The sequence below is a fragment of the Mercenaria mercenaria genome, chromosome 16 (genome assembly GCF_021730395.1).
Source record: "Mercenaria mercenaria strain notata chromosome 16, MADL_Memer_1, whole genome shotgun sequence".
In the NCBI taxonomy this organism is placed as follows: domain Eukaryota; kingdom Metazoa; phylum Mollusca; class Bivalvia; order Venerida; family Veneridae; genus Mercenaria; species Mercenaria mercenaria.
Window position 1 is genome coordinate 58,628,381 of NC_069376.1, and position 15,739 is coordinate 58,644,119.

At 34.8% G+C, this 15,739-nt stretch overlaps 1 protein-coding gene across 11 annotated transcripts in view; it reads right to left on the reverse strand.

Moving 5' to 3' along the window:
* LOC123541454 (transmembrane and coiled-coil domains protein 2-like) overlaps positions 1-15,739 on the reverse strand; it is a 155,369-nt gene that overhangs the window by 134,571 nt on the left and 5,059 nt on the right. For 8 of the 11 annotated variants that reach the window (XM_045326957.2, XM_045326953.2, XM_045326956.2 and 5 more), the window contains exons 2-3: positions 14,247-14,292; positions 4,585-4,692 (exon numbers count right to left, since the gene is read on the reverse strand). In XM_045326957.2, coding sequence (XP_045182892.2) covers positions 4,585-4,692; positions 14,247-14,292 — 154 coding nt within the window. Of the gene's footprint in view, positions 1-4,584; positions 4,693-7,764; positions 7,943-13,612; positions 13,648-14,246; positions 14,293-15,739 lie in introns of those variants that run through there. The other 3 variants (XM_045326968.2, XM_045326955.2, XM_045326965.2) reach the window with 3 other exon arrangements.

Consider the following 15,739-nt stretch of genomic DNA (forward strand, 5'->3'; position numbering starts at 1 on the left):
AAAACTGTGTAAGTCATCAATATTTTAAGGCTGTATCTTAAAAAAACAAGAAAGTAGGTCAGTAGGTCAAGGTCACAATAAAGTGAGATCATATTACCTTGGGGTCATCAGGTAATTATAATTCAATAGTTTTGGAAATAGGATCAGATGATTTTTAAGTATTTTTCCTATATACAGTCGAGACTGCCTTAACGACCCCCTGAATTTAGCGACTCCCTGTCATATGCGACCCTTTTTTATGCTCCGGACGCAATTTAATATTAAAAGAGTCTTAATTAAGCAATCCCCTGCCTTACGCGACAAGCGACTGTGAAATCAGGCTCCCGAATCGATTATCAGACCGTTTTCAGCGACTTTGAGACGCTCCCTCGCAAGATTTTACACGATAGAGTTACCGTTCGTTATCTCGCGTGAAGTTGTTTGTGACGAGAACTTACTTGTTTACAAACAATGGCGGATGAAAAACATAAAAAAGAACTGTTTGACATTAGAACAGCGTGTTAATGCACTTGAATTGCTCGATTGGGGAAAACCAGCGTATAAAGGCGATGAAGAATTCGGAGTCGGTGCATAAATTAACAATGTTCCTGGTGAAACAAAAAGATGGCGGTATTTAACAGGAAACGACGAAGAAAACACGGATTTAAGATGCAGTCATTAAACGGATAAATGTCAATGAACCATTAATACACAAAAATATAAATATCATAAACCTCAGTGTGTAAAATAGTTCTAATGGAACATTTATATTTTACTGCTCCCCTTTATTTTCTCGCCTGATCATGAGCTTATATTTGTTTTATCAACATCATACGAATGATGCAAATTATTTGAAATTTATATTTTATCAATATGCAATTAAAGAAATAGAATTTAATCATTTTTCATGCATACCTTACAACAGGTCTGTATATAAGTATCCGATATACATGTACTTTAACTGGAAAAATATATGAAACCAACGTCATCCAGTTAAGTGAGACTGTTTTAAGAGACTCCCTGTCATATGTGACCTTTTTTGCTGCTTCCCAAAGTCGGTCTCTTAAAACAGTCTCGACTGTAACTCACATAATAACTATGTGACCCCAGGGCAGGGCCCTCTTTTAACCCAAGGGGCATAATTTGAACAAATTTTGTAGAGGACTACTAGACAATGCACCATACCAAATATCAAAAGCCCAGGTCGTATGGTTTCTGACAAGAAATTTTTTAAAGCTTTTTCCTATATAAGTCTATATAAAACTTGGGACCCCCAGGGCAGGGCCTCTTTTCACCCCAGGGGTACAATTTGAACAATTTTGGTTGAGGACCATAAGACAATGCTACAAACCAAATATCAAAGGTCTAAGAGTTGTGGTTTCAGACAAGAAGATTTTTCAACTTTTTTTCCTATATAAGTCTATGTAAAACTTGTGACCCCGGGGTGGGGCCATATTTGACCCTAGGGGGGATAATTTGAACAATCTTGGTAGAGTACCACTAGATGATGCTACATACCAAATATCAAAGCCCTAGGCCATGTGATTTTGTACAAGAAGATTTTCAAAGTTTTCCCTAGATAACTCTATATAAACCATGTGACCCCCGGGGCGGGGCCATATTTGACCCTAGGGGGATAATTTGAACAACCTTGGTAGAGGACCACTAGATGATGCTACATACCAAATATCAAAGCCCTAGGCCATGTGGTTTTGTACAAGAAGATTTTCAAAGTTTTCCCTATATAACTCTATACAAGAGGACCATGATGGTCCTGAATCGCTCACCTATCCCCACATGACCCAGTGTTGAACTGAGTATGACGTCGTTATTTCTATTATTTGACAAAGTGACCTAGTTTTTGAGCATATGTGACCTAGATATCATCAAGATAAAAAATTCTGACCAATTTTCATGAAGATCCATTGAAAAATATGACCTCTAGAGAGGTCACAAGGTTTTTCTATTATTTGACCTAATGACCTAGTTTTTGAAGGCACGTGACCCACTTTTAAATTTGACCTAGATATCATCAAGGTGAACATTCTCACTAATTTTCATGAAGATCTCGTGAAAAATATGACCTCTAGAGAGGTCACAAGGTTTTTCTATTTTTCGACCTACTGACCTAGTTTTTGACCGCACATGTCCCAGTTATAAACTTGACCTAGATATCATCAAGCTGAACATTCGCACCAACTTTTGTGAAGATCCAGTGAGAAATATGGCCTCTAGAGACATCACAAGAATTTTCTATTTTTTGACCTACTGACCTAGTTTTTGACCGCACGTGACCCAGTTTTGAATTTGACCTAGATATCATCAAGATGAACATTATGACCAATCTTCATTAAGATCTCTTGAAAAATATGGCCTCCAGAGAGGTCACAAGGTTTTTCTATTTTTAGATCTACTGACCTAGTTATTGACCGCACGTGACCAAGTTTCGAACCTGACCTAGATATCATCAAGGTGAACATTCTGACCAACTTTCATAAAGATCCTATGAAAAATATGGCCTCTAGAGAGGTCACAAAGTTTTTCTATTTTCAGACCTACTGACCTAGTTTTTCACCGCACGTGACCCAGTTTCAAACTTGACCTAGATATCATCAAGGTGAACATTCTGACAAATTTTCATGAAGATCCATTGAGAAATATGGCCTCTAGAGAGGTCACAAGGTTTTTCTATTTTTAGACCTACTGACCTAGTTTATGACCCCACGTGACCCAGTTTCGGACTTGACCTAGATATCATCAAGGTAAATATTCTGACCAATTTTCATGAAGATCTCTTGAAAATTATGGCCTTAAGAGAGGTCACAAGGTTTTTCTATTTTTAGATCTACTGACCTAGTTTTTGACCCCACGTGACCCAGTTTCGAACTTGACCTAGATATCATCAAGGTGAACATTCTGACCAATTTTCATGAAGATCCATTGAGAAATATGGCCTCTAGAGAGGTCACAAGGTTTTTCTATTTTTAGACCTACTGACCTAGTTTTTGACCCCACGTGACCAAGTTTCGAACTTGACCTAGATATTATCAAGTTGAACATTCTGACCAACTTTCATGAAGATCTAATGAAAAATATGGCCCCTAGAAAGGTCACAAGCTTTTTCTATTTTTAGATCTACTGACCTAGTTTTTGACCCCACGTGACCCAGTTTCGAACTTGACCTAGATATCATCAAGGTGAACATTCTGACAAATTTTCATGAAGATCCATTGAGAAATATGGCCTCTAGAGAGGTCACAAGGTTTTTCTATTTTTAGACCTACTGACCTAGTTTTTGACCCCACGTGACCCAGTTTCAAACCTGACCTAGATATCATCAAGCTGAACATTCTGACAAATTTTCATGAAGATCTCATGAAAAATATGGCCTCTAGAGAGGTCACAAGGTTTTTCTATTTTTAGATCTACTGACCTAGTTTTTGATCGCACGTGACCCAGTTTCGAACTTGACCTAGATATCATCAAGATGAACATTCTGACCAACTTTCATAAAGATCCCGTGAAAAATGTGACCTCTAGAGTGGTCACAAGCGAAAGTTTACGCACGCACGCACTGACGCACGGACGACGGACGACGGACGCCACGCGATCACAAAAGCTCACCTTGTCACTTTGTGACAGGTGAGCTAATAAACCATGTGACCCCCGGGGCGGGGCCATATTTGACCCTAGGGGGATAATTTGAACAATTTTGGTAGGGGACCACTAGATGATGCTACACACCTGATATCAATAGCAGTCACAATAGACAATACACAATAACAAAAAACTTTTAGTAATAATGCAATAACTCATAAATTCAAACTGGTGTCTAGCTGTTGTGAGAAACAAACATTACTTATATAGCTAAACTTGATCTTGCCATAGCAACCACCTGTAGGTAACAACCATTTGCTTTTGCCGACTTCACAAAATGACTTCTTGCTCTATCAGTTTGTCTTAAGCCATCAGTGAAACTGTCTCCCCTTTGGCTGTCTGCTTAATACAGGAATGAGGACTATAAAATATCATACTATTATATAAGCTATGTACTGTGGAAGTATGGAAAATAGAAGTTCTAACGTGTCCACAACAAAATGTTTATTTTGTCAATTTAAGGGTTTTAACTAAATTCAGCTTGTGCAATCTAGAACCATAATAATGTCTTTATATATTATATACCTACTGAACACGTCTGGCATGAATACATCAATAGATAAATGAAGGTTCTATGGTTCCAACAAGTACAGAGACTGGACAATACAGTTTGTACTACAGATGCCAGACACAATCAAAACAGCACTCCAGGAGTCTCTGGATAAAGTGAAGCAATGGTCTAGCAATTAGTGCAGTATAGGCCACTTAAATCAGAGGTTAGGTATTTAAGCACTGTCTGGTTCATATCGGCCCATCTCGTGACACTTGCTTTTTTCCACAGAAGTGGACTCTGTAAAGAGTTAATAATGCGATCTACATTTTCTTCAAAACTTAATCAATCAAGCTTAAATAAATCAGAATCAACAGAATTTGATTTGAGTGGAGTAACCTGCTTGCTCTTCAAATCCCAGAGCTAGAAATGACAAGTCTGAAGGTATATGAACTTACCATTATGTGATGGTAACCGTTTAAGATGAGCTGTCCTGTGTTTGAGTACTCCTTCCTTACAACCTACAGATCTCCACTTAAGAGAAGGAGAGTACCTAGCACTTTTCCCTGAAAGTACAAATAAAATTTATCATTTATTATATTGTTACATCTTTTTAGGAGTCTGAAACCTTGATGTTTCTAGGAGGCTTTTTTTAGGAGTCTGAAACCTTGATGTCTTTAGGAGGTTGTCAGTGAAAGTTGTTTTCCCACCAGTATGCTTAAGAGGTGCAGAATTTACCTAATACAGATATAATTGGATAGCATACTATTTACATACTTGTATCCTTGAAGTATAGTAGTCGCAACTTGACTGTGATGGTTGACCTTGGGCTGATTATTCATATTGATGATTTCATTACAGAAATCAGGGGTGCTTAGGTTAGCGGTGTATATTTATATGGAATTAGTCTGTATACAGCGCAGTATCAAAGTATATATACTTACATTTGATCAGTTAAAATCTCCCAATACACTAATTTATATTTACACAAATTTATATTTCCTTTTTCTCGTGCAGCTCGTGTTTTACGTACACTCCTTTTCAATAATAGGTTGTGCCTCATTATGTATTATAATGCAAAGGTCAACCATCAGGGTCAAGTTGCATCCACTATAATGAGGTCAGTATCTAAAATAAAATCTATCTAAATGAATAAAAATATCATAATCATTAACACCCTTTTTCAAGAGTTCAACACTCTGTAAAATATCGCATTAACAAACAGTTCGTTTACTTTTGATGTTTAATCAATTTCTCTAATATATTTATATATTTGAATAGAAGAGCTATACCATATTTGTTTAATACACTTTCAAATAAGTTCATTCCAAAGTTAAATACACTAACAACATTGAAACATTTAAATGGAACCAATACATAAGACAGTGACTGGTACTATAATATATATATCTGACCTATATAAAGTTTTTTTGACCAAATATGACACTGATCCCAATTTGAGCTTATTAATTTGTATCAATGCATTAGGGCAATGTGACAAGCTACTTGAATTCTTACAAAAAAATTGATGCACATCTTACACTAAAACAGTTTATTTTAAGCAAATTTAAATGTTGAAAATCCTTATCAAATGAATTTATTATTCAAAATGACTATATATTGAATATATAATTCACAATAAAATGTCATGTATAAAAGTCATGACAAAAAAAATGGCTAGGTCCTATGTTGAAGGTCTGGGCGTCGGACTGTATGTCCAATACGATACGAATACTTAGTGACCATCAGTGTTTTTTACAATGTAGAGATACACCCTAAAATTTTCAATGATAGTAATACATTAAATAAAGTCTAGAAATTTGTTTCCAAGTCCTTGAAATAACCAAAAATGATTTCACAAATGTGAAGTTTATGATAGTTTTGTTAATATCAATAACAGAAGTTTTAATTTTTAATTCAAAGTTGTGATCCACAAAGAATGACAACTCTTGCCTTGGGCTAGTACTTATAAGCAGAGATATCTATTAGTTTACTTCCCTTGCAATTATACAAATGAGTGGAAAATGAAAACAGTTTTAGACACAATATCATACTTTTTTGCACAACAAAAACATTTAGGATTTATTCATTTGTGTTTGATTTATCCCTCAAAACATGGTTCCTATGATTCTGTCAACTTACATATGGTAAAAAATTAACTTTTAACAAGCCGATAATAAAATGAAATACCAGTAAGTAATTAATAGTGCAGATAATACAGTTTTGCTTGTATCAAAATGTCACAATAGAAGCACTTTCGTAATACAGAACACCTGGTAGGATTAGTAAAGGTGCAATTATATTGATCTCTATTTCCTATGCCTATACAATGCAGTTTTCTTGCGTGCATGTTCATTTTTCATGACTTCCAGCAAAACATCATACAGGGATCATCCTTGGTCAAAATTTTAGGGAGAAGTGACTTCTTCCTCCGCAGAATTTAGGGAGAAGTTGAGGAATTTAAGGAGAAGAATCGGTATAGCATTCAGTTTCCTGCCTATATATATCCACTTTCTATGGGTCTAGCTGTAACTTATAACCAGTAATTATTTAAGGAAATTGATTTTTGCATTTTGCATTATCATTTTCATGAATTTCTAAATAAAGTATGAACTTAGCTATGAAAAAGTCGCCTTTAAATTTTTATCCGAAATTTACATGTCCGAAACTCGTAATTTAACAGGTGCACGATCAAAACGCCGTGAAAATTTTCATTCATATTTCGATTCTTGTGCTTTTATAATTCCTGATTTTTGCATCAACTTGTTCAGATTTATACATTTAATTCATTCATTTATTTATTTTTTCGAAAATAATACCAAACTCGTAGGTAATGGCGATCTTTTTACAATATTTTGTACGGCAGTTCTGACGTCCGCGAAATCATTTTTTATCCGCAGTACCCGAGTAATTCATTTACAGAAATTGACGTAATCATGATAATTGAAATAAATTTTGAAGTAATCTTTAATAAAATGAAAGAATAATATACAATTGTTGCATATGATCATGCTCTCGTTAAGTTTATCGGCTTTTTACACGCCGATTGACAATTTTCAAAATGGCGGCGGCTTACAATATTATTGATTGACACTGTGGGATATTAAAGCTACGATTGGCTGAAGTTTGACAGGCGAGTAGGCGGGGTTGACTATGGATTTATCGATAATTTAATCTAGAATATGCATAAAGCTTTACAACTTTAAGTAAACAGATAATAACTCGCTGAAAAACTCGGCGATTCGGATTTCGCCCGGAGGCGATAATTAGGCGAAGTGGCCGACTTTAAAGTGACGATATCGCTCAAATCGCCTTGTAGGATGATCCCTGATCATAACAAAATATGTTTTCATACAGACGAGTTTTCATTCAGTCAGGTAGGTTATCCTGGGTCGTCTGTCCGAATGTCAGACAAATCTTGTAACTTAACCCCGATTGCTACAGTAACTGTTACACACAAACACATTAATTTTAAGTTTGCATAGACACTATGAAGTAACTGTTCATACTTTCAATTATGAATTTGGGTCAATATGTCTTTGAAAACTCTCTTAAATTCTATATCATGAATATGTGATAGCTACTTCTCTTTTCTTTTATCTTACAATGAAGATGAAATTTCAAAATTTTCGACATACCTATTTCTTGTTGTTCATGTATCTTACGTTTTTTCTTCCTCAAAAACCTCATGTTGTACTTCAGGGTTTCCTAACCTGACCTCTAATCTTATCAGCTTATTTGCAAATAACACTTCATAAAGATAGATGAAATCCCAGTTTAACTAAATTGACAATATTCTTTCATATATCTTGTTTTCTTTTTCTTACTGATAATTTTTTTCTGTAAAGAGTCTCCAATAAAACAATATAAGTAAAATGCATGTCGACTGAATAGTCACAATATCTAATCTGGTAATACAAACTATTATTTATAATCAATTAATTGCTTGTTACGTTAAACTGTAACATGAGCCAGTGACTAACTATATTAAGTATTGGTATTCAAATACCTGACACTAAAGAGTTTAAAGGCACAGACCTCCAGATTTTGGCTAAAAAATGATCTTTCTTTCAAATTGAAGTTTGGTCATATTATAAACATTAGAATATGAGTCTTTGTTTCTAAACTATTTTAAAAATGACAAATTAAGACAGGAAAGATGACCGCAATGGGAACCAAACCTCAGACCGCAGCGGTAAATAAAAAAGTTTTCTGCTGTTGTTACTAATCATAAACACTATGGAGGATTTAGTGTATAATGCGAATTAAATACAGATATTTATATTCGAGGCAGTTTACCTCAAGTAAATCGATTTTCATTGTAAAAACAACTAATTTTCATGTGTTCCCTTAACATATAGTCTGTCAGTAATTTAAAGTTTCAAAGCATTCTTAAGAAATATAGCATTAATTTCCAGATATCTAAAAAAATCTCTCTTTTTTTGTTGTCAATCTGGAGGCCAGTGCCTTTAACACAGTGTAAATTGACCAAAGAAAAAATAGTTCTTTCTATAAAAGATATGCATTATTCAATTGTCTATCTGATTTTAATATTCATCATAATTAAATGGCTGACCGACTTTTAAGTCAATGTGAACCTTGACCATTATATATAACAAGTGGATTAATTTAAGGCTATTATAAACTTAATGCAGTGTTAATACTATAATTGTAACTCACAGAAATATATTCAGTACCTCATCTAAGTAATTTTCGCGAGCAGACAGGATTACACACTTAAACAAATTTAACTCTCTAAAATCCCTCCTTTAACATGCCGTTTCCTTAATTTTGCCTATAGACCATGGTCAAGTATGTTTTAACCATTGATAAAGTTAGAGGCATGATGTGGCATTTAATGGTGCCACCTATTGTAAATGTTAGAACAGAGGATGACAGGTCTTCCCATGGCCCACTGGTAAACTTGAGGTCCAGTATGGTTAAGTGTCAAACCACTGTGGTGTATCATGGACATTTTTGGTTTCACAGTGTGTTATTTCTGGCCATTTCCCTCTCCTACAAGAATGATGTTAACAATGTATGGCTGAAAATGCCAGACGGAATAATAAATGAAGAACACAACTGGGCCATAACTCCAGAAAAAATAAATGGACATGAAAGTCCCCGAAATATGCCCATGTCAATTTCATGTTGATGATGTATATCAGGTTCAAATGGATGGAAACTGTAGCAGTTGAGAACACAAGAATGTGTGACGGCTCGACAGACAGACTGTTAAGCAATATATCCCAGGTTTCAACATCGGAGTCATACCAAGTATGTTTTTCCCCCATATTTTTCACAAAATAGTACTAGTAACAGTAAAACAAGAGCTGTCTGTTGACAACATGCTCGACTATTTGCAGAACTGATGTAAGTATGGGATCAAAATATATAAAGGTACAAGAAACTTTACAAATTTCCTTGTCAAAAGAGGGCAGTATATATAACTGAGCCAAAATCCTTGTCCTAGTTATGTAGTCTTGCCTACATATGGGGACTATGATGGTAAACAAGTGTTTAATGTTTCAAAGCCATATGTCAAACAATTTAAACAAACTACAGACTGGTACAAAAAAACTTAACTGATTTCCAAGTCCAAAAAGGGTCAAAATTTAGCCAATTATCTTTAACACAGTTACATACCCTTGATTACAGGTGGATATCATGACGATGAATAAGTGTTCAAAGTTTCAAAACCACATGTCAAATAGTTTTGACTAAACAATTGGACTTGTACAAAAACTGAACCAATTTCCAAGTCCAAAAAGGGCCATAATTCAGCTTCAATACCTGACAGAGTCATGTACTCTTGCCTACAGATAGAGACTGTTATAATAAACAAGTGATAAAAGTTTCAAAGTCATATGTCAAATAGTTTAGACATTAAAGTATGGACTGGTAAATAAACCTTATCCAAGATTTGTAAGTTAAAAGGGGCCATAATTCAGACAAAATCAATGACTGAAGTATGTACTCTTGAAGATGGTGATGAAAGTTTCAAAGCTTTATCTCAAAAGGTTTTGTCAAAATGTGGACTGGTACAAAAAACTTAACCAAGGTGTGACTCCAACGCCGTGCTGAGTACAAGGATAGCTCTCCTTATTCTTCAATAAGTCGAGCTAAAAATTACTTTTTTTACATATTCCAATCAAAACTCTTAGCAGACCTACATACTTCTTAAATGTGATTTTTTATGTTCTTTTTAGTTATTATAACACAATTTCCCCTCTTGACGGGCTCTGCCATCATTTCCCAAAAGCTGAAAATCAACATTAATTTAGGCATGAAAAACTTTCTTAATATGTGTACCCCTGTCCCAACACAATACAAAATACTTGCAATAAAGTTTACACTAGAGTGAGGGGGGGTGGGGAATACATAGCTCTTTAACTGCTGTATCTCCAAATTTTTATAATGTCAGTGATAAATCTTTGCCATACAGTGGCAACAAAAGGGCATTTAAAGGTTCGAGACATGTTAACATTATAAATAGGAAGAATCCCTATAAAAGACAAAGTTCACTAAATACTGTTGTCTGACTGTACATCATAAGCCCCTGTGAAACAAAGCTCTGTTAAGAAATGAATTACAATTAAATATATTTATTCCAAAAGGCATGTTTAAGGTGCATGGAGGCCATACTATGTTAATGTAAACTGCTTAACTGTGACTCATGTTTCTTAAGGTAGTAGAGGTGTAATAGCAATGTTTACAAAATGGCATTTGCATGGTATATTCTTAAAGATGACCGTGTTTTGCACTGTATTGCAAATTTTAAACAACTTTTACCATGCTGTTTTTTCTAAATTTTGTATAACTTGTGGTATCTCCTCTAGCTCAAGTAGAGAAAAATTTCTAAGTGATGGCCGCTATATAAAATGTTTGCAGAGAACTCATTTTAGGCCATACCAAATTGATTAATAGTTCTTCGGAAAATTTTCAAAAAAAATAGGAGCGGGCGAGCGAAATTTTTATTTTATTTTTTTTTTCTCAGTTTTGATTTTTTCAGAGGCGGGTAGATTTTACATGGGGCGAGCGGGCATTTTTTATTTTTTTTCCCAGCTTGAACCCTTGAGGAGGCGGTTATGATTATATATAAAGTTAACATTTCTTTAGAAATAACACAGACATCAAACATTTACAGTGTGGGTAACACAGTATATAGCTTTTCTATATGTTTTAAAGACTACATGAATGATTTTGCAAATAAATTCTTGCCAAAACTCACTGAATCACTTTATTTTTTTTATTTTGTAATTTTAATTACTAAGGAATGAGTGTCTTATTTTTAATTTTGATCTTTCTACATTAATCTGAAGACGTGCCTATTTAATGGCACAGGATGAGGAATATTTAAGACAAAACAGGCACATGATTGTGTGGAATAACATTTCTTCTGAAACACAGTTAGATGGCTTTGACACATTAACAAATTTGTGCCCCTAGTGGAACTCCAACCCATAGAGGTGAGGGGAAGAAATAAACCACTTGACCAGTGAGACCAAACAGAGTTGGGCATACAGATGCTTCGACATTGCTCGAATCCCTTTGGAATAATTTCTTAACAGATCAGGCTAGCTTATGTTTTTGTGTTAGAGATTCATTTCAGGCAAAAATGATAACAGACGGACAAAGAATGATCCCAATATGGCCACCCTTAAAAGTGTTGTTTGTTGTGCTTTGACTGAACTATAAATTTAGAGTTGGGGAAGTCTGTTTTTTTCAGTTTCTTTCGTTCAATCAATTTACAGCCAATTTTAAATATATCCTGGCGTCATGTGTACAAACAGGCAAAACTGGGGTTACAAAAGGACAGATTTTGTTAGAAATTATTTTCATATCAACACTACTTATTTGAAAAGCTAAACAATTTTTAAATTGACTAAATGTGTTTTGATAGAATATCTGACTGCTGTACTAAAGAAGTTACGTTCAAAAAGATTTGGGCCGAGACAGTGTGATAGGTCGGTCAGGATCTGTGAACAAATATTTTTTAAGATAATAGTTGGCCTCAGCTTTGGGCTCTAGATCTAACATGCTGAATTAAACAGCTGATAACAAATGGTTTGAAAACTTTATATCTGAACAACATTTCCAAATATTTTTAACTGCATCCCCGTGCACGTCTTCGTTCTTTTCACTGTATTGAACAAAAGTAGAATGTGCCTATTTCATTACCTACCGGCACATCGAAGGACACTCCAGATTTAAAACAAATGATGAACAACACCATAATTCCTGACTTTTTGAGTTTGGATCATCAGCTACATGACGCATGAAATCCGATCAATATCACTTTGACGCATTAAAACAGCGATAAAACCTGTTTTGCCGTTATTATTCCGGACCGCATAATCGAAAAAAAAAAAAAAAAAAAATCGGAGATTTTTATGTACGTGCGGGCGGGTAATTTTTTTTTCTCGGGAATGAAATTATTGATGCGGTAGTTCCGACGAACGACATATCAATTTGGTATGGCCTTACCATTAATTTTAATAAAAGAATCATCAAACTATTGTTAAACAATTATTAAACACAAAATAAAAATGTGGATATCATTTTATATAGTGTTCCTCAAGTAAACGGATTTAATGATACAGAATTCTTATTTCAACGTTGAAAAAACAAGGTGGAATCCTTGTTTCTGTTTTGAATTTTGCTTACTTCATTCAAAAATTACCTTGGGACAGATGTAAAACCTACCTAAATTTCTTCCACAATATGTAATCTAAAGAATGGAAGCAAAATAGAGAACTTTTACCACATTTAACTCAATATTTTTACAGATGTGTAACTCTACCCCTTCTGTTTAAGTAGTAAATTCACTTTGAACAGCAAGAAATCGCTTAGCAAATGTTTTTTTTTCATTTTTGTACAATAAATCTATCATTAGTCTTGAAAGAAGTAAAAACTTACTAGAAAAAATCGAAAATAAGGGGAAAAAAAATTTGGTCCCAGTAGGGCTTGAACCTACGCCCCCCTGAGAATTGCAGTAAATGTGGGTTTATGGTAGGAATTGAATACTCTTCAAAAAGGAGGTACTCTATTACACATCTACTACCTTAAATTCTTTGTTTTTCTTTCATTCCCATTGCACTAATTGAACTTACTGTTGTTTATTTTTTATATTAATCAATCTTTAAAATAACAAAATTGTATACTGACTGATTGTAGTTGTGGAACATTGGAATACAGCTATTAATGCTGTATGGAGTTCTATCTAATGAACAGATAATTATAGGCTCAACACCTAGAAACTCAGATTCAAAAATGTGTAGAAAGATGTTTGCTTACTCTGGGTGATTCCTTGCACAGAAAGACAACTAAATTGACTGTTTCTTTACTCTGTGTGATTCCTTGCCAAGAAACATTTTTCTATACCCTGGGTGTTCCCTTGTACAGAAAGACAACTAAATTGGTTGTTTTCATACTATGAGTGATTCAAAATTTCATACATGTATTTTGTTTCTTTGCTTTACTGACCTTGTGAAATCGCACTATCTTCTTCAATACTGAAGTGCGACCCTCCTCTTTCTTTAGGGATGTACTCCCCATTTGAATCTCAAAAGTTCGTTTAGTCACATGAGAACATAAATTGGTCAAAATTTCAAATTGGTAGCTTTACAACAGTTTTTTCCAAATTTTAAAACTTCAAAATCAAATATCACTGGGTGTGCTGATAAATAAAGCTATCAAGAAGTTCTGTTTACTTAATTAATCAAGCAAAAAATCCAGTCTTAAACTTAATTTACATGGTCCGATCATAAAAATTTATTTATAGAACATAGAAAAACCCATAATTCTATTATATCATATCAACTGCATGACTCAACAGTCTACCTATTCTCTATGAATATTGCCTACACTGTAGGGTAGGCCTTATACTGTGGTAGTGCTCTATATTGAAGTTAACTACTTGCCCAAATTTAGGATGGAAGTTTTTAACATGTTCATTTCCACAAAGTTTAGCATAGAATGTACATTATGCATTAAGGTACAATCATGAAAATTAACCTAATGTGAAACTGAAGCTTGCCCTAATAATTCTAATTGCCCCTATCACTGATATAGGAGTACTTTCAAAGTTGGTTGGGACAACTTGGTAACTTGTCCTTACCGTATGACTCCTTTGTTTTGACTGGGATAGTTCTGAGCGTATCAACCTGAAAAGCACAAAAGCACAGGATGGTAACCAAACACTAACCTGACTACTAGGTAAGTATTTGAGCCGTGCCATGGGAAAACCAACATAGTGGGTATGGGACCAGCATGGATCCAGACCAGCCTGCGCATCCACGCAGTCTGGTCAGGCTCCATGCTGTTCGCTTTTAAAGCCTATTGGAATTGGAGAAACTGTTAGCGAACAGCATGGAGCCTGACCAGACTGCGCGGATGCGCAGGCTGGTCTGGATCCATGCTGGTAGCATACCCACTATGTTGGTTTTCCCATGGCACGGCTCATTTGAATAACAAGAGCCGCAGGAGGACAGCAACGCTTGACTATTCAACAGCCTTATCAAGTGACTGAATATAAATATAAATGTAAAATTGCAGAACAGAGTTAATGAACCTGTAAACTGCATATCAGATTATGACAGTGGACAAGTGTGTGAAGCTTCAATTCATTCCCATTAGTTGGTACTGAGATACCAGCTTACATAATTATAAATCCTTACCAGCTTACATAATTATAAATCCTTAACCAAAAATTTCTAAGTCGAAAAAGGAGCATAATTTTGTAAAAATGTAAAGTAGAGTTATGGATCCTGTGCACTGCATGTCAGATGATGACAGTGAACAAGTGTGTAAAGTTTCAATCGATTCCCATTAGTGGGTACTGAGAAAGCAGCTTACATACAAAAACTTAACCAAAAACTGCTAATAGATTTTTTTTAAAAATCTCAATACTCAGCTTTATGCTACTTGTTTATACTTATTTTCGTATTTTTAAATGGTCGTCACCTAATATTACTATTAGTTCTAGACTATGGGGAGAAAATTACTACTCAGATGTACAGCAGGCCTGTTAAGTTAGTTCCGAAGGTACAGCGCGAAGTCAGTCTCACGACAGTCAGTGCAGCGAATAGAAAGGATGCTTTACAGAAGACAGTATGTCATTATATGTCCTCCACTTAATATGTGTTATACAGATATTTCTCAGTTACATACATAGAACGACTATGAACAGTTGAGGTAAATCAGATATCAAGCATCAGTATCGGTATGCATCGCCATACGAACCTGATCCTGCGCAAACCATAAATACCTCGCAGCTTCGCGCCTAAGTATTCACACATTACACAGGCTCAGGTTGTGAATGATGTGAAAAACAGGACTAGTAGTACCATTGCTTCACATTCAATATTAAAATGGTTGGAAATGGTTGTACCAAGAGGTAAAATGAGCCATGGTAAGTATCTACTACTGGATTAATAATTGGTCAGACAAGAAATTTGTAGCTTATGTTGTTTGTTGATTACATATATGACATCCTTTATAACCAGAAAAAGTTATATATTAACAATATATAATCTTCTGTTCTCCAATAAATTAGATGGTACAGAATTGTTATTTATGACCCTTTTGCGAATTTAAACCTTCTAAGGTATG